Here is a 23,060-nt window from a genome sequence, read left to right on the forward strand (position 1 = left end):
GTTCCATTTAATGAAAACATTTTTACCTGTTTTAATCACTCCTACTGATTCATTTCCAATGGTTTTTCTCAAAGACCCAAGAAGCTTCGGTTCCACCCAAAACAACTGTACATTTCTGCCAAACAAGGGGAGCTGCAGAAGGTTTTACTGATGTTGGGTAAGAGACTCCTAATCAACTTTTTGTTTTGTTTGTGTCATGGTTGTCTGCTTTGTGCTGGAAACTTTTTCTCTTTTGTCAGTGGATGGGATTGACCCCAACTTTAAGATGGAGAGTCAGAATAAACGCACACCACTCCATGTAGCAGCCGAGGCTGGTCATCAGGAGGTCTGTCACATGCTGGTACAGGTGTGTGCTAACTGCTAATGCTGGTGAATTGATTTAAAAAAACTAAAATTCTGTCAATGTACTCACCCTCGTGTCGTTCCAAACCTGTATGACTTTACATTTATATTTATTTAGGAGATGTTTTAATGAATACAGCGGACTGTATTTTCAATACAATGGCAGTGAAAAGTGCCTCACTTTAAACTTTGAAAAGGAACCAAAACTATTATAAAAGTAGTCCATGTGGCTTAAGGCGCAGTCACACATACCAAAGTTCCATGGGCAAAATACAGTCATCTCAATGAGAATCCACGCAATTATGAATTTCACGCGATGGACTTCCAGTTGCAAAGAATTTGTTGAGAAACAACCTGAAATTTAAGTTATTTTCATTGAAAATGTTGGCATCCATTGCATGTTCAAATTTGAACAACTAAAAAGTACAGACTGTTACTGATATTTGGCACTAATTTATGACCCTTTAAATGTAAGTTTTCTGTGGTGCTTGTCTATAAATTAGTCATCTTGTTCCATAGGCTGGCGCAAACCTTGACATGTGTGATGAGGACCAGCGGACGCCCCTGATGGAGGCCTGTGAGAACAACCACCTGGACACAGTGCGCTACCTGCTGCGGGCTGGAGCCATTGTCTCTCATAAGGTTAGCACATGTAAAGGGTTCATAAGCCAATCTGTTTAGTTAAAAAAAAATGGTGTAATCAAATGCTTTTGGAGAAACACTTATTCTGTTTGAATGTGATGTGCAACTTTCATTTCCTGTGAGACCTCCAGAACTACTGTTCACATTGTGTTTCCTTTACTTTCCAGGATGTTGAAGGCTCAACATGTCTTCATCTTGCTGCTAAGGCTGGGCATTTTGACATTGTACAACATCTGCTGTCTACAGGCCTTATAGATGTTAATTTTCAGGTAAAGAACTTTCTGTTGCCTTTAGCTTATGTCTTGGGAAACTGGGACTGGAGTCCATGGGATTTCAATTAATCTTGTTTCAACTAATCATTAGTTAAACTTTGCCAAATATATCTTAGCAACTTGTCCTGTTTTAAAAGATTACTGCCCCAATACTTAAATCTAATCTAGTAATCTAACGATACTGTACCTCCTTTGTCTCAATAAAAACCCAGATCACATACTCCAGACATACTTATTTCTCTGTCTTTGGAATTTCGTTTTTCAACGCAAAATTGGGCTTTTTGTCTGGGTAATTTATTTTGACACTGGCATTAGTAAAAGTCAATAATTGTTGGAGTTTTGTTGGCATAACAAAGATCACCAACAATTAAAAACGGTTGTCCTAAAGGTGCTGCAAGCAATTTTTTTTTCATGGAAAGGTATGAATTTTTTTTTTTTACTACTCCCTGAAAGATATTAATGAAATAAGTGTCCTGAGATATCACACTGGTCTCTGTGACAGCTCTAGACTCTGTAATCATTTTGCACATTGTGAGTTGTGTGCTGGAGCGGGCGGTCGGAGATGAGCCCAAAAAATCAGATGTGGATATCTATTTTTATATTATTAACTCAAAAAAATACAAACAATTGTTTTATTTACAATTAATGTATTTTTTATAACAATAAACAGAAAATTCATCATAAAAATGCGCACACAACACGTGCATCAAATGATCCAATATTTATATTAGGCTATAGTCAACGGCACTTTACAAGAATGGCAGAGCAAAGCATGGACACACTGTGCCATCAAAGGATGTGAAACTGGGACTGGAAAATGGGCAATTTAAATGTTAAGAAACCAACCTCAGGCAAGTCAGATGGGCATCAAGTCACGCATTATCTGATAATAGCAATAACAGAAAAATAAAATGTTATTTGTGTACACTTGTCCATTTGTATGGCTTTTACCCTATGTGGAAAACAAATGCGGGGTTGCGGGAATGGGAGCGATCGGGAAGAAAATAACTGCGGGCAGAGAGCGGTGAACACGGAGTAAAATTCAGCTGGAGCGTTTGGGTGCAGGATAGAAACTTGCTGGAACAGGATGGAAAAATCTGTCCTGTGCAAAGTCTACAGACCTCTACTATTATATTTCAGAAGCAGCAGTCCTGCAGCTAGAAGTTGAGAGAGTTCTAATGTAGTTGTGTTTCCTGTCCCAGGATGATGGAGGTTGGACAGCCATGATTTGGGCCACAGAGTATAAGCATGTAGACCAAGTGAAGCTCTTGCTCTCCAAAGGGGCTGACATCAACATCAGAGACAAGGTCAGTATTTTGGATGCCATTGTGTTCAGGATTCTTGGTGACAAGATTGAGGGTCAGTTTTGTATCTAGATCTGGAATCTTCATGTAAGAACATCAGGTATTCTTTAATTGGTTGGTAGAGTTTTCTAAATTGGGGCAGAAGAAACAGTTCAGCATTGAAGAAATGACACACATCACCTGTGTTATGAATTACGACTGCTTGAAATGCAGTGCTTTCAACCTGTTGCAACTGTAATCCTTTCTAGGAGGAAAATATCTGTCTGCACTGGGCGGCGTTCTCCGGCTGTGTTGAGATAGCCCAGATCCTGATGGCTGCCAAGTGTGACCTCAACGCAGTCAATATGCACGGAGACTCGCCGTTGCACATAGCATCGCGAGAGAACCGGCTCGAATGTGTCAAGTGAGTAAACCTCCTTTGGATTGGATTGATCCACATGGATTTATTTGCAAATTAGCCTTCAATCACACACGTCCATAATTAGTGAGCCAGACCTCCCCAGGCTCATTTTACAACTTAGGGAAGTCTGATGAGCCTTCTTCCTAGAGGATAACTGTACTGCAGGATTATATCCATATCTGATGTCTTAATCAGGTGTTTGTGTAGATGCTAATTAGCTTAAAGCTACATTTTTAGTGGGGACGGGAACCGCTGTTGATGGCGGATAATTTGCGTCTTTGCAGGCTTCCGATCACAATTATTCTGGTTTAATTAATTTCTCATACCAGCTTGTGTCCAAATAAATCACCTTCAGAGAGCAGCTTACATTCTTCACATCTCTTGCAATGCATCCGCGGGCTCGCAGCAGACAAACCTTAACATTCATCACATCATTGCACACTCAATGCATCCGTGGCAGACAAACATAATTGTTGTTTTGTGCATGTGAAGTTTTGGTGGTAAATCTACAGAGATGAATACTAATAACACAGCAAAGCTGATGGCTTCTTGAGTTGTTGCCTAATTACTGTGCTAATTGATACACGTTGACGACGTAATCTGACCGTGGTTCGGACCCAAAAAATATAATGTGAACAGACACCAGCAGGGGATGGCGGAGGAAATTAACTCTGGTTCGGTTCAAGCAATTGAACCAAGTGTGAAAGCACTCTTAATAGATTTATGAAGGTCATGGAAAAGCCATGGAAACTCATTGATCAAAAAGAGTGGGAACCATGTTCTTTGGGGAGAACATGGAATAGACCTGAAGGATGTCTCTCTTGCTTCTCATGTAGTTTGTTTCTGTCACGGGGGGCTGACGCAACCCAGAAGAATAAAGAGGGAGAGATGCCCATGCAGTGCTGCAGCCAGAACTCGAAGGTTTGGAGCGCTCTGCAAGCTAGCAAGAAGCAGAGAGAAGCTAACAGCAACCCGACGGCCCCTGCAGAGAAGCTCCTCAACAGGTATAACTGCTTCATCCTTATCTCAGTATTCTCCAGCTCACAGTATAGACATCCTTATCTCCTCAACAATTTAGACTTAAATGGGCCCATAATTCACTTTATAACTGTGTTTAGGGACATTGCCAGAGGCTACGAGAAAGTCCCCGTCCCGTGCGTGAACGCGGTGGACAGCGAACCCTGTCCTGACAACTACAAATATGTCCCTGATAGCTGTGTGACTTCCCCAATGAACATCGACAAAAACATAACTCACTTGCAGGTAAACAAGGTTAAGCCTCTCTTTTTATCATTTTTATCACAGCACTCTTCTATTCTCTACAGTGTTTATTAATGTAAGGACAAGAATTACTCGTCTTGGCACTCTAGAAAATGAAGAGTTGGTCACTTGGCTAAGACAGAGCACTGCATGGATGATAAAGCTCAGAATAAAGACAGTCTCTAATGGTGTTCCTCCACTTCACAGTACTGTGTTTGTAAGGACGACTGCTCTTCAGCTAGCTGCATGTGTGGCCAACTCAGCTTACGTTGCTGGTATGATCAAGTAAGTCCGATTTTTGAGTATTCTGTTAAACTGAAATTTATTTTTTGTATGTCATTCATTTGTGATGTTGTATCTATAAATTAAGACACTTGGAGAATGAGAATAATTAAAAAACACACAGTTCCATGAATTACAATTCCTGTGTCTGTTGATGTTGTTTGACTTTGCAGACATCTCCACCTAGAGGTTGAACTAGCTAAGTACAAGTCAGTTTGCTATAGTCTGGTCATAATTGTGGAACTTTTTTACCATGCAAGTTATCTCCTATCTGTGTAATGGACATGAATTGTATCTCAAAACATGCGACTGTTTCGGACAGGTGTGCCGTTACTCTTTTAAGCAATCAGAACAACAATTTTTAGCTAAAGTGATAGTTCACCCAAAAATGAAAATTCTCTCATAATTTTCTCACCCTTATGCCATCCCAGATGTGTATGACTTTCTTTCTTTTGCTGAACACAAATGCAGATTTTTAGAAGAATATTTCAGCTCTGTAGGTCCATACAATGTAAGTGAGCCAAAATCTTGACAGTGTTTTAATCCATATCTTCAGAAGTGATATGATAAGTGTGGGTGAGAAACAGATCAATATTTAAAGGGATAGTTCACCCAAAAATGAAAGTTTTCTCATCATTGCATTTTAAGGACCTACTGAGCAGAGATATTTTTCTATTTTTCTTCAAATGTGTCCTGGTGAAGAAATAAAGTCCTACACATCTGGGATATCATGAGGGTGAGTAAATAATGAGAGAATTTTAATTTTTGGGTGAACTATCCCTATAAGTCCTTTTTCGCTAGAAATTATTCTCCCTGCCCAGTAGGGGCAATGCATGAAGAATGTGAATCACCAAAAACACCAGAAGATGAATGTGAAAGTAAATGTTCAAGTGGAGATTGACTGAGCAGGGAGGAGAATTTACAGTAAAAAGGACTTCAATATTGATCTGTTTCTCACCCACACCTATCATATCACTTCTGAATATATTGATTTAACTACTGGAGTCTTATGGATTACTTTTATGCTGACTTATGTGATTATTGGAGCTTCAAAATGTTGGCACCCATTCACTTGCATTGTATGGACCAAAAGAGCTGAGAAACTCTTTGAAATCTCCATTTGCTTTCAGCATACGAAAGAAACTCGTACACATCTGGGATGGCATAAGGTTGAGTAAATGATGAGAGAATTTTCATTTCTGGGTGAACTATTTCTTTAACATACAATAAACGGGCAAAAAAAAAAAATGAATTCCCATAGACCTGCATGAAAGGAGGGACCCAAGTCATACCAATGATTTTTTTCAGAAAATATAAAAGTCAAGTTAAAAGTTCGGGTATACTTATCAGTGTGAGAGATTAAATGTTTTGTTTGTGTCTTCAGGAGAACCGCCTGTTGCCTGAGTTCTGCAGTGAGGAACCGCCTCTTATCTTTGAGTGTAACCATGCCTGCTCCTGCTGGAGAACCTGCAAGAACCGTGTAGTACAGAACGGACTGAGGTACCTCACATCCACTTACATTCTGGATAGTCAAATCCAAAAAATTACTTTTATCAAAAGTTGGTTGGTTAAACCGTTTTCAACCTTCATGTCTGAAAATGTGGTCCCAAAGCAAATGTGTTATGTCAATGCGGATGATCGATATGAAATTTTAACGGCGTGGCCACTGGCCAATATCTCCGTATTCACATATGGTGATGTTTAACTGTAACATATGATATAAAATTAACTGTTTCCTGCTAAATGACATCTTAGGATAAGACTGCAGCTGTTCAGGACAAAGAAGATGGGATGGGGTGTCAAGACGTTACAAGATATCCCGCAAGGAACTTTTGTTTGCGAGTGAGTCTCTTAACTTCAACCCTTTGATGTTCCTACAAGTTATTGTAGTCTGTATTATATGCACCTGATTCCTGTGTGGCGTTACTGCAGATGTTTTTTTAGGTGTGTCAGTATGGATATGAGTGTGTGCATACCGAGTTTGCGCACTAATATCTTATCTCCTTTCACCAGATACGTGGGTGAGATCATCTCTGACACCGAGGCAGATGTCAGAGAGAATGACTCCTATCTTTTCAGTCTGGACAGCAAGGTATAGGCATCCTTAAAATCCATTACCACCCCTGTCTGCTCCCTTAAATAGCAGACTATCTGCACTCCTTCCTCCCATAAACAAAATCTGGATGTATTGGAATTATTTCTCTTTAGTTCCCCATCTCAGAACAGAGGAATGTTTTAATTAGCTATCCTATGAGTACATGTATTCTGCTTTTTTTGCCTTCTTCATACAAGTTTGGAACAACACGAGGGTGACTAAATGATCAGAGAATTTTCATTTTGGGTGAACTGTCTCTTTAAGTAACTGTCTTTCACATCTGTTGCAGGTGGGTGATATGTACTGTGTTGATGCCCGATTCTACGGTAACATCAGCCGCTTCATAAACCATCACTGTGAGCCCAATCTGTTTGCCTGCCGAGTGTTCACCTCTCACCAGGACCTCAGGTTTCCTCACATCGCGTTCTTCGCCAGCAAGAACATCACCGCCGGAGACGAACTTGGGTCTGATTCAAACACTTGTGTCGTTTTTGTTCATTTTCTTGTTAAAACTGAGGAGAAATTATCACTTCATTTGAAATCATGGGGACATGTGTTGGTAGATTTTTTTTTCCCAAGTGTTTTTCCTTTTCTATTTATGGGTGTTTCTTCTACTTCTGGCAATTTCATGTCCCAGGGGTTAATTTTTATTAAGAAGAACAGATTTCTCCTTTTTTCTTTTTGTTATATGAAGGTCTCATTAAAGCTGAATTGAAACTTTTCACCAGACCTTCATTATTTATTTTTGATACTTTTCAAATGCCTTTTTATTCATAGATTTTACCGTTTTAGCCTAGTCCCAGACTTTCAGTATTAAACTATGAAAATCCATTATAAAAATAGAAATTACTACATGTTTAAAACTATGAAAATCAAAGGGCAATATAAACATAAACTATTTCAATATTTGTGTGAAAATTATTTCTACCAATTTTTGAAAAATTGTGTTCCACAGTTGTGGCATCATTCCATATATATATATAATTTTTTTTTTTTTTTTTTTTTTCAAAAGATAATGTTCCTTTTAGCAGAGTCAACAAAAGTGTCACTGAAGAGCATGCATAAAATAAAAATTTGACAAGTGATGTTTGAAGAAAAAAGTTAAAGGTTAATATCACTTGTAAGCAAAAACAAACAAATTGTTCCAAATTGCACAAAACAAAATAAAAATAATAATATGTAATTGTCTGTATTAAGAATACCTCAAATATTAGCTGTAGCAATACAAAACAGTAGGCCATTTTATTTCAAAAATGTCATTTCCATCACCATCATTTCCACCACGGAATTCCATTAAACACCAAAAAGAATGTAAGATGTGGTGAAAATGTCACTGTGGTGAGAATTTTCATGACTTTTCATGATCAGAAAAATGGACAAAAATTGCATAAATCGACTGTGATGCATGTACATACACATCTGGCCATTGTCAGAGACAAATTAAAGAAATTGGTGAGAGTGTGAAAAATCTTTTAACCAGGGAACAAAAACATAATGTTTTTTCGTTCCGGTTCGGAAGTTCTGCAGCCTCTTTTCCAAATGGTAACCGGTTAGAATGAAATAATACAATGGTTAATAACGTTCTTTTTTTAAATGACAGTACTCAGTGCTAAGGGGTGGGTGAAATACCAATTGCAATGTTGCTAGATTTTTCAAGAGAAACCTGGACCTGGGCCCATATTCATAAAAAATCGTAAGGTTAAAAGTAGCTCCTAAAGTGAAAATTTTAGGGCGTGCTACTCCTAATTTTATAACTCGTAAAATTTTCATCTAAGAGTAATTCATGAAGCATTTTTTTTTTCTTTTCTCCCCAATTTGGAATGCCCAATTCCCAATGCGCTCTAAGTCCTGGTGGTGTAGTGACTCGCCTCAATCCGGGTGGCGGAGGACGAATCTCAGTTGCCTCCGCGTCTGAGACCGTCAATCCACGCATCTTATCACGTGGCTTGTTGAGCGTGTTACCGCGGAGACGTAGGGCATGTGAAGGCCCAGGCTATTCTCCGCAGCATCCATGCACAATTCACCATGCGCCCCACCGAGAGCGAGAACCACACGTTATAGTGACCACGAGGAGGTTACTCCATGTGACTCTACCCTCCCTAGCAACCAGGCCAATTTGGTTGCTTAGGAGACCTGGCTGGAGTCACTCAGCACGCCCTGGATTCAAACTCGCGACTCCAGGGGTGGTAGTCTTTGTCAATACTCGCTGAGCTACCCAGGCCCCCTCATGAAACATTTTAACGCTAAAAGTAGATCCTAAACCCAGGACAGCTTAGAAGTCCTCCTAAGTGACTCACTATTTTTATGACATAAACCTTTTAAAAAGGTATCGCCTGGATCGCAATTAAGTGGATGTATTTTAATAATATAACATCATAATATTATAAACATTATACTATTGACATTGACCTTTAAAAAAGGTATCGTCTAAATCGCGGTGTTTTCATTATTGAAAAGTTACTTAGAGATCCAGTTAACTCTCCAACGAACCGAAACAACCCAATTACACTGGAGATAAATTGACAACTTTGCACTCTTTGGCCACAGGCAAAATGAAACTGTGTAGTGTGGGTGAATTGGGAATTTCTGTCATCCATCTGCAAATCATCTATGAAACTATATATGCCCTCTCCCGACCACACATCGTCCGACAGTTCATAGTGTATGTTTTCTTGTGGATGCACACTCACTGCAGAGAAAAAAGGCATCATTCACAGCCATTGCGGGGCTCACCGGTGTAGTTGATACAGTAGACGGGACGCACGCTTGTTTCAATGCATCAACACAGGATGAAGAAATATTCATCAACTGAAAAAAATCTATCTATTTGTCTCTCTGTCTGTCTGTCTGTCTGTTTTATCTATCTGTCTGTCTATGAGGAATTTGCTCAGAAATAGCACTTCCCTGTCTACCAATCACTTTGGGCGATTTAAGGGTGGTTTCACATATAGCACGTTTTAAGTGAACCAAACCCAGTTCGATTAAAGTGAATCAGAAAGGGAACCAGCCACAAATGACCTCAACGCTTTTGATGTTTACAATGTAAGTGGACTTAAAAGAGGACCCAGTTTCTTTTTTGGACCTCTTCGCATTAATATGGTCTCAGACCCCTTGTTGTTCACTCCACATCTCCTTAAGAACTCAGACCCCATTGCAGCTAGGGCTGTCACGATTATAAAATTTGGCTGACAATAATTTTTCAGAAATAATTGCGACTTTTACGATAACTGTCATACAAATTGTCATACTTCTTAAGGTGAACGAATGCTTATTACAGATACACCTTAAGCAGTCATTTATTGATATTTAACTTGAAATCATATAATAATATGGAGCTATATGATTACTTTTAAGGCTTTAAAAATATTTAATTTAAATATTGCACAGGGATAGAATTACATAAAAAGTAATATTTGATATGTTATATCATTTATGAAACCCAGACAACATCGCCAATTATATTACATTATGCAATAGTAATAATGTATACTGTATTTCTGTCCTAAATTCTTCACTCTCTCACGTTATGTTAAGGCTCTCCGATAAAAGCTGCAAGCTCTTATTTCGCATGAAGGAAAACATTTGTAATTCTATGTGCATTTGAAAATATGTTTCTTTATCATCTCGAGAGTAATGGAGCAAGCAAGCATCTCCTCCTGCGTGTCATTTACATTGTGTGTATGAGCCAAGAACATTTGCCATTGCGCAAATAAAATTAAAGTGAAAATATAAATACCCTCACTTCACGAACCTCCGTAGACCTCCGTAGGCACTTTAAAACGGTTCATCTTAACGCGCTGCTCTGCTCTGAATGTGGCCGGTCCGTTCATTTTAGGTGCTCAAATAATACAACAAGAACGGAATATGAGACACAAAACACGTCATGGTAATCATGGTATATCTATATTCACTTAAAATTCCCATATGTGGACAGTAAATTGTGACTGGAATATGAAATATGTAATGCAGCTATGTATGGCAAGCCACAAGATACTTGTGCCATAAAATACAAAGCGGACTGGCACCTCTTCGCACAAATCAATCAAACCACAAAAGGACCCACAAACGAACTGTACTCAGACTACCTCCTGAGGTAGTCTGAGTACGGTTTGCTTTTGGGTCCTTTTAGGGGGGTCTGAGACCAATCGGGTTGTTCACATATACACGTTATACCGCTCTGAGAGTGCTTTGACTCCAGAACAAATTAAAATGACTTAGTTCCCATTTTCGATTACGTTCTGCAAAATGTTTTGTTCATTTTCGGTTTTCTTTCTTTGAACCGTTTTTAGTCCCTGCTTTTAACAAGACTTTACTTTCTAGAAGACCACAGTGCTAAAATTGCGAAGCTAAAGAAACACCGTATATGAATGAAATTTCTTACATTAAACCTCTTTATGTATTAGTACTCATTTGCAAATGTTATCCTCTCCCCAGGTTTGATTATGGCGATCACTTTTGGGACGTAAAGGGGAAGCAGTTCAGCTGCCAGTGTGGGTCCTCCAAATGTAAGCACTCTGCAGCAGCCATTGCCCAGAGACAGGCGGACAGCACGCCGGGTCACCAGCAGCCCAGCACCCTGCCCGATACCAGCTCCTCCACCCCATCCAGCCCCAGCTAAACTCCCAACGGCCATGTCTCTGCCATAAAACATCTGGTTTTCAACCTCTATCTGCCTGTCACCTCTTTATCACCAGCACCGGCAAACCTCCTGGACCATCTGCCCACCTGGGCCACTTGATGCTACATCCACAGTGCCATGTTTGTAGCGTAGTCTTGTGGTTTGACAACCTAATTGGTTGACACTTCAGTTTAGGGGCTAAAAATATACAGTGAATCCACTAATGTGTTCATTTGTACTATAGGTGAGAGGTGCACAGTTGGACTGGCGTTAGAGGTATTCGGTCCTAACTTTTGTATGTTTTTCCTTAATTTTCAGCTCCACCACTCATGATATCGCTATACTTCGTCCAGTGTAATAAAAATTATTTCTTAATAGATTTCTGTTCTCTTGAGTATAAGATAATGTTTGGACCAGTTAAGGGATTATGTATATGTCTGGTATGTTACCATTGAATACTACCTTATTCTTGTCAACAAGCAGTCCACGCACATCTTTTAAAAAAAAAAAAAGATAATTTAACACTTCAGTTTTTAGTTTTATAGATTTACAGAATATGCAGCAAATCATTTTATGATATTGAAAGACTGACCTTGTGTTACTTGATACAGACTTTTCCCATTGCAATCTGTTTTGGGCTCAGGAGTGGGCCGTATTAATGTCAAATGAACTGTAGTCTCATATATGAGCTCTCTTCTGTGTGTAGCTTCTCTCAGTTGGACATGAGGTCTGATGCAAGGCATCAAGTCAGTGCTACCAAAATAGACGAAGAGGCCCAACGTGAAGAGTCTAACCCGCACATTTTCTACCTGTTTTCCCAAGAGCCCGGTAAAGTCTTGACTAAAAATGCTTTTTAATGGCGAATCGCCATTGAAAGTACCAATTAATCCAGGACGAGGCTAAATAAGTGTCTAAAAACCAGCCCTATGGGTTATTTTTGTGCATGAAACAGGCCTGAATTGACATGTCTATTCTTTTATGCATATTACGGGCACCCAGTCACTGCAACTGAAAACGGTAAAATAGTTTGAACATTTCTGTATGTACATTCTGTTAGAATGACGGAACCCATTAGCATGCTTTTTAGGCACGTGCTTTAGGAATAGGACCAGAATGTTTAGCTCTGGTGGATGAAGTGAGGTATAGGAAAATGCAAATGGTGCTGAAAAAAGTTTTTTGTTTTATTTTTTTATTACTCACTATATAATACAGAATATAAGCTGTAAAATACGATAAAGAAGCAAGTGTTTCATTTTTTTTTTTTTCATTTGTATTTTTACATTTACCTTTGGTTTTCTAACTGTAGTTGACATATTTAGCCTATATCGATTTTGTTTCATAAGTTCATGTGGATGGTGAAGCTATTACTGTCTTTTTAAATGTTGATAGTGTAGTCGTGTCCTTAGTGATAATCCAGACATTTAGACATAAAACACTGCAAAATGGGGATTAAAAAAAAAAAAAAAACCTGTAACATATTTCTGAACATGCAGAACACAATGCACAAGTTTTGGGTTTTTTTCCAATAAAGTTAGTACTAATAAAAAATTAAAATATCTGTCATTATAATGCAGTAATATTATGCAAAGCTAAATTCCAATTTTGGGAACCTGAAACATTATATAATATATGTCACTGGATCTTTAATGTTTTGTGACTCGGTGTTTCACTTTTAAAGGGATAGTTCACCCAAAAATAAACATTCAGCCATCATTTACTCTGACTTTCTTACATAGAATACAAAAGGAGATGTTAGGTGGAATGTTAGCCTCAGCCACCATTCACTTCTGTTGCATCCTGTTTCCATACAATGGAAGTGAATGGTGACTGAGACTGATATTCTGCCTAACATCTTTTGTATTTTATGGAAGAAAGGAAGTCATTTGGGTTTGTAACAACATGGAGAGTAAATGATGATTGAATTTTCATTTTTGGGTGAACTATCCCTTTAAGCAGTGTGTCCACACACAAGACCAAAAAGGGTTTTTCCATGCAAAGCAGGAAGGATTTTTGGTTGTTTATCAAGGAGTTTTTTTTTAGATTTATAAACTGAATAATTGTTCTCTTCCTGATTACTGAGAGAAAGTAGCACTGTAATTGATCCAATGAAATGTGAGCTGGTGATAAAGGCTTTTAACTAACGAGACAGGAAACCGCCTTTCCGCATTCCACAGAGACTAACTTTAAGACTTGAGTATGCCTCACTATTATAGTGGTTAGTACAATCATGAGGATTGCGGTTTGTGAATGCACTACATTAGAGCTGAGAAATTGGATCCTGAAAATTCATAGAGCTTTACAAGATTAACCAATAAGCAATGATGAGGTCAACACAGTATAACTCTGACTGGGAGGAGATAAAGTCTGCTGTGATCTATGGTAGGAGATGCATTGGGTTTGAATGAGTTTGTTTGATGAAAATTATTGTTAACCATCTGTATCACAATGCTTTGCACTTTCGTAATAATGGGTGATGGTGTAAATAACTTTGGTGACGTGATTTGCTAAGATGGAATATGTACTGTATGTGGGTGAATCTCAGTAAAACATGTCCAGGTCACATTTAACCCCAAAATGGAAATAAGATTATATTTTGCGTAAAGAAAACAATGCAAAATTTTGGACCATTAGAATATTTTGCATTTTGACATTATTTTCATAAAATAAGTTATTATTACTCTAAAATGACTCTGAAATTACAAATTCTCATTACTGTAATGCATCTGTGCTTTTTTATTATTATCATTATTCAAAAAAATTGGCAATTCCCATTACTGTAATAATTTTTTTTTGACTGTACTTTATTAATATTTGTATTTTTTTTACACATTAAAAGCAGTACAACAAATACTACCATAATGTATAAACACTTTATTTGTATTATGTTATTGAACATATCTTTTTTTAATATTATATAGTTTTAGAATATACACTTTTATTTAAATATTTTTTAAAAAAATGTGTAGTGCACACACACACACACACACACACGCACACACACATATATATATATATATATATATATATATATATATATATATATATATATATATATATATGGGGGAATATGCTTCATTGTCATTAAAAAAAAAGTCACAATGCAAAAATTCTTAATGGTCCAAAAAAGGCATTATTTTCTTTAAGAATGGGTTTTTATTTCTCTCTTCTTCTTTTTTTTTTAATTTTGGGGTGAAGAATGATCCAGACATGAACAGGTTTTATTTGATTCTCTCTTGTATTCATTACACGCGTACTTTAAAACATCACAGGAAGTCATTATCTTTGGCCCATTTCAAACATGCACCTGTCTCACTCCTTTAATCTCACTATAATTTAAACATTTATTTCAGTTAATCTGTTTATCATCTCTCATCTTATTTCAATAATAAAGCAGTCAGATTGGCCACATTTAGAACATGGCGGATGTTGACTCTGGGGGCAGAGTTTAGTTCCTGGGCTCAATGTCCTGAACTACCTGACAAGCAGAGGAACAGAGAAGCAGCTTTTACTGAACTATCAAGTAAAAACAGTCTGTATGGGGGAAACCAGGCTCCAAGAGATGGCCGGAACACTCTAGAACACATCAAATACGACACTGTTATTGAGCTGGAGAGGCCCAGTGACCTGAAGGATACAGATATCATCAATGCCCATGAAATGTGTCATGACAGGGTCACACCATGGGAGGACAGGTGAGCCAGAAGCAATAAAAGATGTTTGTAAGGTAGTCTATTTAATTTCTTGATTGTGATATCTAAATTTAATATTTTGGTAAACACTGGTGAATTAACTAAGATTAATTTTCCAGCAACTAAGTGGAATTTGACAAGTTGTAATTCATTATATTAGTCACTAGGGGGCTTAAGGTTCCAGACAGGGGAAAAACAAAAATCTACACAGAGAGGTTGGCACCAATTAAGATCCAAGTGCATATTAGCTGTAATGCTGATAGCATTTTCCTGTCAATAGCAAAGGATTCCTGAAAGACATAAGTTTATATAATTTGCAAAGATATCTAAGAACTGTCTCGAGATCAGAAATGCACATCTGGCTCCAACTCCGTTAAAACTGGTTTCCCTCATAAAATATTAGGATTTGTAATTTGGCAGTGTGTCTTTAACTCCTTTCCACTGCAATGCCCCAGAGAGTTGTAGGATGAAGCTCTGGCATGGGGTACAAAATTGCCACACATCCAGAGATTTGTTAAACAGCCTGGAGTCACTCATGAGAATGTTATGCCTCTAGGTCTGCACTGGCTGCATACACACAGAAAAACCTTCATACTTACTGATTTTAATGCCATGAGCTTTACATCTGGCCATACTGGATAAATTATTATTTATTTATTTATTATTATTTTTTGAGAATCTTTGCTGCCTTGGAGAAGGGAAGATGGCCTTCGTGGAGGGTGGGTCTGGTTTAGCTATCTTTGTGGGGACCAAATGTCCCCATGAGGAATAATAAAAGGACTAAATATTATCTTTTTAAGCTAAAATGAAATCTAAAACATGCAAAAAGGGGCGTTTCTGCAGGGTTACGGTACAAAAAAAATTACCTTAATAAAAAAACAAAAGAATATGTTGGACAGTCAACTGCTAGCTAAATCTGAAGAAAGTTCCCTTTTGGGTAATCTGGGGAAGTCCTAAAAAAAGAAAAGATTCATAATGAAGTTAAAGGCATAGTCCACCCAAAAATAAAAATGATTTCATCATTTACTCACCCTCATGCCATCCCAGATATGTATGACTTTCTTTCTTCTGCAGAACACAAACAAAGATTTTTAGAAGAATATTTCAGCTCTGTAGGTCCATACAATGCAAGTAAATGGTGACCAGAAGCACAAAGAAGAACAAAGGCAGCATAAAAGTAATCCACATGACTCCAGTGGTTAAATCCATATCTTCAGAAGTGATATGATAGGTGTGGGTGAGAAATGAACCAATATTTAAGTCTTTTTCTTTTTCTTTCTTTTTTTTATTTTTTATTGTTACAATTAATAGTAAAAAAAGGACTTAAATATTGTTCTGTTTCTCACCTGCACCTATCATATCTCTTCAGAAGCCATGGATTAAACAACTGGAGTTGTATGGATTAATTTCCTTTTTAACTATAAACCACTTTGACTTCCACTTTCTTCTTTTGTTTTCTGGCTATTCACATTCTTTTTGCATATCACCACCTACTGGTCGGGGCTGGTCAAAGGTGGAGATTTATAGTAAAAAAGGACTTGAGGGACTTAAAGAGGCTGAGTAAATGAGAATAATTTCATTTTTGGGTGAGCCCAATAATAATAATAATAATTAAGGTTGGGTTAGAGTTAGGTAAGTATTATTATTTTATTTGTTTTAATTCAAATGTTTTCCACAATATGTACAGTTATTTTGGATTAGTCTGTAGTGACTATAATTGGCTTATATACACCGATCAGTCACAACATTAAAACCATCTGCCTAATATTGTGTAGGTCCCCCTCGTGCCGCCAAAACAGCGCCAACCTGCAGATGCTATTCTTCTCACCACAATTGTACAGAGAGGTGCATAAAATCATTCAGATACGGGTCAGGAGCGTCAGTTAATGTTCACATCAACAATCAGAATGGGGAAAAAATTTGATCTCAGTGATTTGGACAGTGGCATGATTGTTGGTGCCAGATTGATTGTTTGCTTTTTTTTAAAAGATATATATATATATATATATATATATATATATATATATATATATATATATATATATATATATATATATATATTTTTTTTTTTTTTTTTTTTTTTTTTCCATCAGCATTATGACACAAATGCAGTCAATTGAGCTTAACTTGTATTGATCCCGGAATATTCCTTTAAGTCTCCAAAATGCATTTGGAAATTAAACAATGAGACATAAGCAGTTTTAAGGTTATGAATAACATTTAGTGATGATCAATTAAGACTCCCTCCTCCCCCACGTTTTCTCCAGCAGGTGGTCCTGCCTATAGGGCCGTTTGAGTCACGTGTGAGGAACCTCGCGCACCAGCGTACTCTCATTTGGCACCATTCGTAACGTGCGCGTTTCCAAGTGGAAGGAGGTGGAATTGTGTTTTGCAAGCAAAAACCACAATTCCAGAAAAAATAACACGTGTATGCATGAATACGGGATACATTTTGACTGGTTTCTTCGCGCTTTTGACATGTCTTTCATTGTCAATTTATTTTTTCGTCTAGTATGACGGGCAAGTGATGGCGTGCGTTTTGGTTTCGTGACCTGTCAGCGTGGATCAGGTTGTGATAGATGGATGTGGCATGAATTGGATGGTTAAACATTATCCATTGTTTGAAATTCGCTTTACGTGGATTCCATTCATATGACAGGTTTATAGTTTTATGCCATTGTCAGAGCAATGGAGTGAGGCGAAGGCGCACAGGGAGCTGGATAAAAAGGAGAGACTTTTTGTTCTTATTTTACTTGACAGAGACATACACTAATGGGGACTCCGAGTGGTAACAGAGGTCTTTACTGTAATGTTCACTCTGCGTCTACTGTTTAATGCCAGTTTGGATTTTACCTGTTGGATATCTGCATGTCTAGGATGGCTCGCTTTGGAGACGATCTGCCAACCCGCTATGGAGGTCCAGCGGGCGCCGGGAGAGGGGGAGCCCGGGCAGGAGGTCCTCCTGCCGGGCAAAGAATGTACAAACAGTCGATGGCTCAGAGAGCCAGGACAATGGCTTTATACAATCCTAAGCAGACCAAACAGAATTGTTTTACTGTCAACCGGTCCTTGTTCATCTTCAGCGAGGACAATGTCATAAGAAAATACGCCAAGAGAATAACCGAATGGCCATATCCTTAATATTTCAGATTTACGCAAAACGCATGTATAGATGCCTTTGGCATCACCTTTTTTTTTTCTACATCATTGAGTGTCATTCATTTTTAGGAGCAAATTCATGCACAGTTTTAAATTTGACAGCAGCCAAATGAACTGGTGTGCTTACATGCGTGCTGTAATTGTGATTGCGTGCTGTAATTGTGATTGCGTGCTGTAATTGTGATTGGCACTAAGACATCTTTTGTCTTCCCATGTGTGCGCGCACTTTATGGCATTTGGCAGCCGGTGGTCGTCTCAGGGTGTTGGCTGACGCGTCGTTTTTATTTTCTAATTGGAGCGTACGAAAGTCGTGCACTCACTCAGTTGTTTGGCAGTTCAAGTAAATATTTGCACTGAGACGCCGAACAATTGGTTTAAACCACTCGTGTTTCAGTTGTGATTAGCTACTCTTTGCACGGAATGTCACGTCCACCACAAATTTTTATTTTATTTTATTTATTTATTTTTTTAATTGGAACGAATTGTCCACGCTAGTGTTGAAAATTTTTCAGGACCATTTTACGTGTAAATGGAAAGATACATTTCTAAAAATGTGTGTGGAGATCGATTTCTCCACAGGCAAGGGGCCGTTCACACCGAACGCTGTTTTCTAATCGTTTTATTCGATATACCGACGTATTTGGCCATTTTGCGTTTTTATTTTTTTTATTTTTATTTTTATTTTTTTTTGCATTTCAGCGTCTCGTGCAGGAGCGCCGCTTTTTTAAGACGCCTTGACAGGTTTAAAAGAATGTCAACTTTTATAAACGTCTCAAGACATCTGCGTATGCGTTGCGTTGCGTTGCGCTTTATTTATCACAAGAACGCGTTCGGTCTGATGCTACGCCAAGTGCCTAAAACCCCCTTTACCCGCGGTAAAATCACTGTAACGCACGGCCTTGAGTGCCTCATTGCTTTTATTAAACGACGGCAACATCAATGTGATAAAATACACCAATGTTCATGAAACAGTTTTAATTATTGATAATAATTAAAAATTGAATAAACAATTCTTCCGCCAACTAATATAATTATTTGGCCTAACTCTATTCCGCTAACATTGACAAGCAACTTGGCTGTGTTCATAAAGTGTGCTCATATCGCTGTTTTACAACGGTTTCAAACGCGGCTCATCCAGGCACGATTTAAAAAATGAACTATCCTTTTGTAATATTTATTTCGATGGATTTCATGAAACTAGAGTCGTTGTTTAGTATATAAAAGAGGTAAGAACCCAAGTTCTTTCAGTTTGAATAGCACTGTGGTTATGAAGAACTGGAGCGCTCTCCAGGGTCCTGAAATCTCGCCACAAATTTTTCAGCCATCCAACATTTACAATAATTACATAACGCACAGTGCTATCAGATATTCTCCCTTTATTTTGTTATATACATCCTATTTGTTGCACATTCAATTTATCTTTATGGATGTGTTAAAAATGCAGGATTTTTCCTTTGGTTTCCACTGCATTAGGCCATGTAGAGTCCCCCAAGGGGGGTAACAAGAATGAGATTGAAGTGACCATTGGACCTTTCCTTTCCTTCATGAATAGCAATTCCATAAAGACTAAAGCCGCAGGGAGCAAACATGGAAAATGGATCGGAAAAAAGGATCCTGTTCTAAAATGAATTCCAATGCCTGACCACCCATAAAGATGTCAGCAGCCCCACCATCCTTTCAGTATTTCATTTTAAAAGGTCTTAAGATATCAAAGATTTTAATAATGACAACACCTATGGGCTTGTGCAAACATTTCGTAGATGCAATAATGTTGGGAGCACAAATAGAACTGCACTGAGATTATAATCCATATTGCCAACCTCATGGGGAATCGTGATCTCTGCTATCGCAGCACCTCATCAGAGATCTTGAAAGCACGATTCCCTCATTTTTCATATCCAGACCTTTTTATGTAATTTCCAACATGAAGGGAGGTGGGATGGATTAATTCAGGCTCTGCTAGCATTATTATTGGATTTGAAAATGGTCGTCTAGGGATGCCAAGGACACAAAGGGATGTTGCATGTCAGTTGTTTGTAAGGTATATGAGTTGGCTTCTGTTAGTGTTGGTCTTATATTTGTAGTGATGGTTTAATGATTTAGGGTTTAAATGAAACAACCCTTTTGTCCTTGGTGTGATGTTTGTGGAAATTTACAAGCAAATACCTCTCAGCATGCTCGTAAGCCATTCCTTAAACATTATGATTGTGTTTACTTAAGTACAGATACTAAAAACAACATTATGAGCATTAAAGGTGCTATTTGGACATTGCTATGTTTGTTTGAGCATCCTAACCAGCCCGACATAGCCAAACTGGATCAACCAATGGTGTGAGATTGGGGTTGGACAATGTTTGGCTGACCAATATCAGATGGTGGGAATGTTTGGGAAACATGTTTGAAATCAATACTTTTGCAGTTCCGCTGGTGGCACTGGTGGCATGGAAATTACACATTTCAGTTTTAAAGCTTTAAAGGGATAGGTCACCCAAAAATTTAAATTGTCTTATCATTTATTTACCCTCATGCCATCCCAGATGTGTATGACTTTCTTTGTTCTACTGAACACAGAGATTTTTAGAAGAATATTTCAGCTCTGTAGATCCTCACAATGCAAGTGAATTGGTACCAACATTTTGAAACACCAAAAGCACATAAAGGCAGCATAAAAGTATTTCCATATGGCTCCAGTGGTTTAATCCATATCTTCAGAAGTGATATGATAGGTGTGGGTGAGAAATGAACCAATATTTAAGTCTTTTTCTTTTTCTTTCTTTTTTTTATTTTTAATTTTTACAATTGATAGTAAAAAAAGGACTTAAATATTGTTCTGTTTCTCACCCGCACCTATCATATCTCTTCAGAAGCCATGGATTAAACAACTGGAGTTGTATGGATTAATTTCATGCTGCCTTTATGTTCTTTTTGGAGCTTCAAAGTTCTGGCCACCATTCAGTTGCAATGAATGGTCGTACAGAGCTGAGATATTCTTCTAAAAATCTTTTTTGTGTTCAGCAGAAGAAAGTAAGTCATACATATCTGGGATGGCATGAGGGTGAGTAAATGATGAGAGAAGTTTCATTTTTGGGTGAAATATCCCTTCAATATCAACACTGTTCCTGTCCAGTGCACATCAGATGATTTGTCATAGTATTAACAGCTTTTTCATTATACTGATGTTTTTCCTTGACTTGTCCACTCCATTCGAGTACCTGATCCTCGCCACAATCATTGCCAACTGCATCGTACTGGCCCTCGAGCAGCATCTCCCAGCCATGGACAAGACCCCAATGTCTGAACGTCTGGTAAGTATCAACAGCTCTGATTCTCTGTTTTATGTTCTTTCATCTTTGTTTTCCTGTTCCCCTTGAATATGACTTCTGCCTGTAAACTCTTAAAGGGATTGTTCACCCCAAAATGAAAACTCTGTCCCTTTAAGAGAGGAAAAAAAGCAATGCAATGCTTTCAGTGAAAAGCATAGAGACAGAGTGTGAGAGATCAGTGTGTATTTGGCTTGCCTTTTCTTTCCACCCACACACCCGACATCCCCGATGGAGTATATTGATTGATCATTTTAGTGGTCTTGCACTGGTGGCGTGGGTGACCAGTGAGCCTGCCAGAGCAGAGGCTGTAATTCTGCTCTCAGAGCACCAATCTAGGTCCATAGAGGACCACCCAAGCACTCCACACAGGAGCCATGTCTCTTGTCTCATTAAAACCCAGCCTGCTGGGAACCATTGACGAATGTGTGCATAACTACTGCTTCTCCATGATCTGACCTTAACCCCTGCAGAGCAGAGCTTTGATCTTCTCCCTTGTTCATATTCCCCACTCACATCGGCAGTCGAATTGTGTCTGGTGTGTCAAACGATACAACATTGCTGCTTCAAAGCATGCTGTTGCGCAATTAAAGCCAGCACTGGACTGGCTGGCAGATTAAGGCAATAATAGTCTCTTTGTGAGGATGAATATGCAGGCCGTGATGTTGGATTTCCAGGCTTCCTCGAGGAGCACTGTGATCACAGAGAGGGAAGACAACTTGAGCAGATAAGGTCAATGACATCCTCTCATATACAGCCACCCAATACTGCTTCTAGTTAGCAGTGAGATTGCACCAAACCAACTTTGAATGTAAATATGAACACACAAAAGGCTTCAAAATAGGCCTGATGATTGAAGGAATAGTTCATCCAAAAATGAAAATTCTGTCATTTCTGGCGTTTAATGCCATTGATGTCAAACCTTTGAAAATGAGCACATGCAAATTAGATTTGAGAGCTGTTATGACAGAATTTTTTTGGGGGGTGAACTGTTTTGAAACCTTCAAGGACTTGGGTTGCAACACATAGACTGCAGGTTTGATCTCAGATCGAGGCAATTCTTAACTGGAGAGTTATTGCGATCTTCATTGTTCCCTGTGGCAGGCCTCTCAGCCCCAGGTTGCCCCAGGACAAATGCAACCTGTCAAACCCATCAACAATCGGTTTGGTTAACACTGCGACACAACCAGTTTCCTACCTGTTGTCAAGCTAAACCGTTCCCCTGATAATCTAACACTACTGACAGGATGTTCATTATTCATAAACTCTTTGGATCTATACATAATAGATTGAAATATGCTGTCTGCAGCCGCACTCACTCATTTCCCAGCTCTCATAAATCATCCGTTATGCACAGCCTCACATCTGCTCCAACGAGCATATTTTTGCCAAGTGATTTCAGAAAGAAAAACATGACAGGTGCTGTCTATCCCCACGAAGATAATTAGAGTATTATTAAAATAAAATGTACACCAATAGAGCATAATTTAGCCCTAGACACCTTAAGGAGTATTCCACACAAATCCATTTTATGTTTGTTTGTTTGTTTAATTATAATTTTTGATTTGCAAATGGAAGGTAATATAATTGATTGCCAAAGGCACAATTAATTTACAGACAGTATAAAGGTTTATACTGTCTGTAAATTAATTGTGCCTCACTTTCTACTTTATTCCG

The 23,060-nt window shown here is 38.3% G+C and overlaps 2 protein-coding genes across 13 annotated transcripts in view; both read left to right on the forward strand.

The window, feature by feature from the left end:
* Window positions 1–11,594, forward strand: part of LOC127430577 (histone-lysine N-methyltransferase EHMT1-like) — a 40,696-nt gene extending 29,102 nt beyond the window's left edge. For all 10 annotated transcript variants that reach the window (XM_051680432.1, XM_051680433.1, XM_051680435.1 and 7 more), the window contains exons 14-27: window positions 75–157; window positions 240–346; window positions 862–984; window positions 1,152–1,253; window positions 2,459–2,563; window positions 2,809–2,963; window positions 3,797–3,964; window positions 4,079–4,223; window positions 4,428–4,505; window positions 5,887–6,002; window positions 6,258–6,344; window positions 6,516–6,594; window positions 6,887–7,062; window positions 11,032–11,594. In XM_051680432.1, the coding sequence (XP_051536392.1) occupies window positions 75–157; window positions 240–346; window positions 862–984; window positions 1,152–1,253; window positions 2,459–2,563; window positions 2,809–2,963; window positions 3,797–3,964; window positions 4,079–4,223; window positions 4,428–4,505; window positions 5,887–6,002; window positions 6,258–6,344; window positions 6,516–6,594; window positions 6,887–7,062; window positions 11,032–11,215 (1,708 nt within the window). In that variant the 3' untranslated portion in view covers window positions 11,216–11,594. The remainder of the gene's footprint in view (window positions 1–74; window positions 158–239; window positions 347–861; window positions 985–1,151; window positions 1,254–2,458; window positions 2,564–2,808; window positions 2,964–3,796; window positions 3,965–4,078; window positions 4,224–4,427; window positions 4,506–5,886; window positions 6,003–6,257; window positions 6,345–6,515; window positions 6,595–6,886; window positions 7,063–11,031) is intronic.
* A 146-nt stretch (window positions 11,595–11,740) lies between these two features.
* LOC127430573 (probable voltage-dependent N-type calcium channel subunit alpha-1B) overlaps window positions 11,741–23,060 on the forward strand; it is a 192,544-nt gene continuing 181,224 nt past the window's right edge. For all 3 annotated transcript variants that reach the window (XM_051680419.1, XM_051680421.1, XM_051680422.1), the window contains exons 1-4: window positions 11,741–13,594; window positions 14,607–14,907; window positions 17,781–18,034; window positions 21,262–21,368. In XM_051680419.1, the coding sequence (XP_051536379.1) occupies window positions 13,534–13,594; window positions 14,607–14,907; window positions 17,781–18,034; window positions 21,262–21,368 (723 nt within the window). In that variant the 5' untranslated portion in view covers window positions 11,741–13,533. The remainder of the gene's footprint in view (window positions 13,595–14,606; window positions 14,908–17,780; window positions 18,035–21,261; window positions 21,369–23,060) is intronic.

Source organism: Myxocyprinus asiaticus, chromosome 40 (assembly GCF_019703515.2).
Source record: "Myxocyprinus asiaticus isolate MX2 ecotype Aquarium Trade chromosome 40, UBuf_Myxa_2, whole genome shotgun sequence".
Classification (NCBI taxonomy): Eukaryota; Metazoa; Chordata; class Actinopteri; order Cypriniformes; family Catostomidae; genus Myxocyprinus; species Myxocyprinus asiaticus.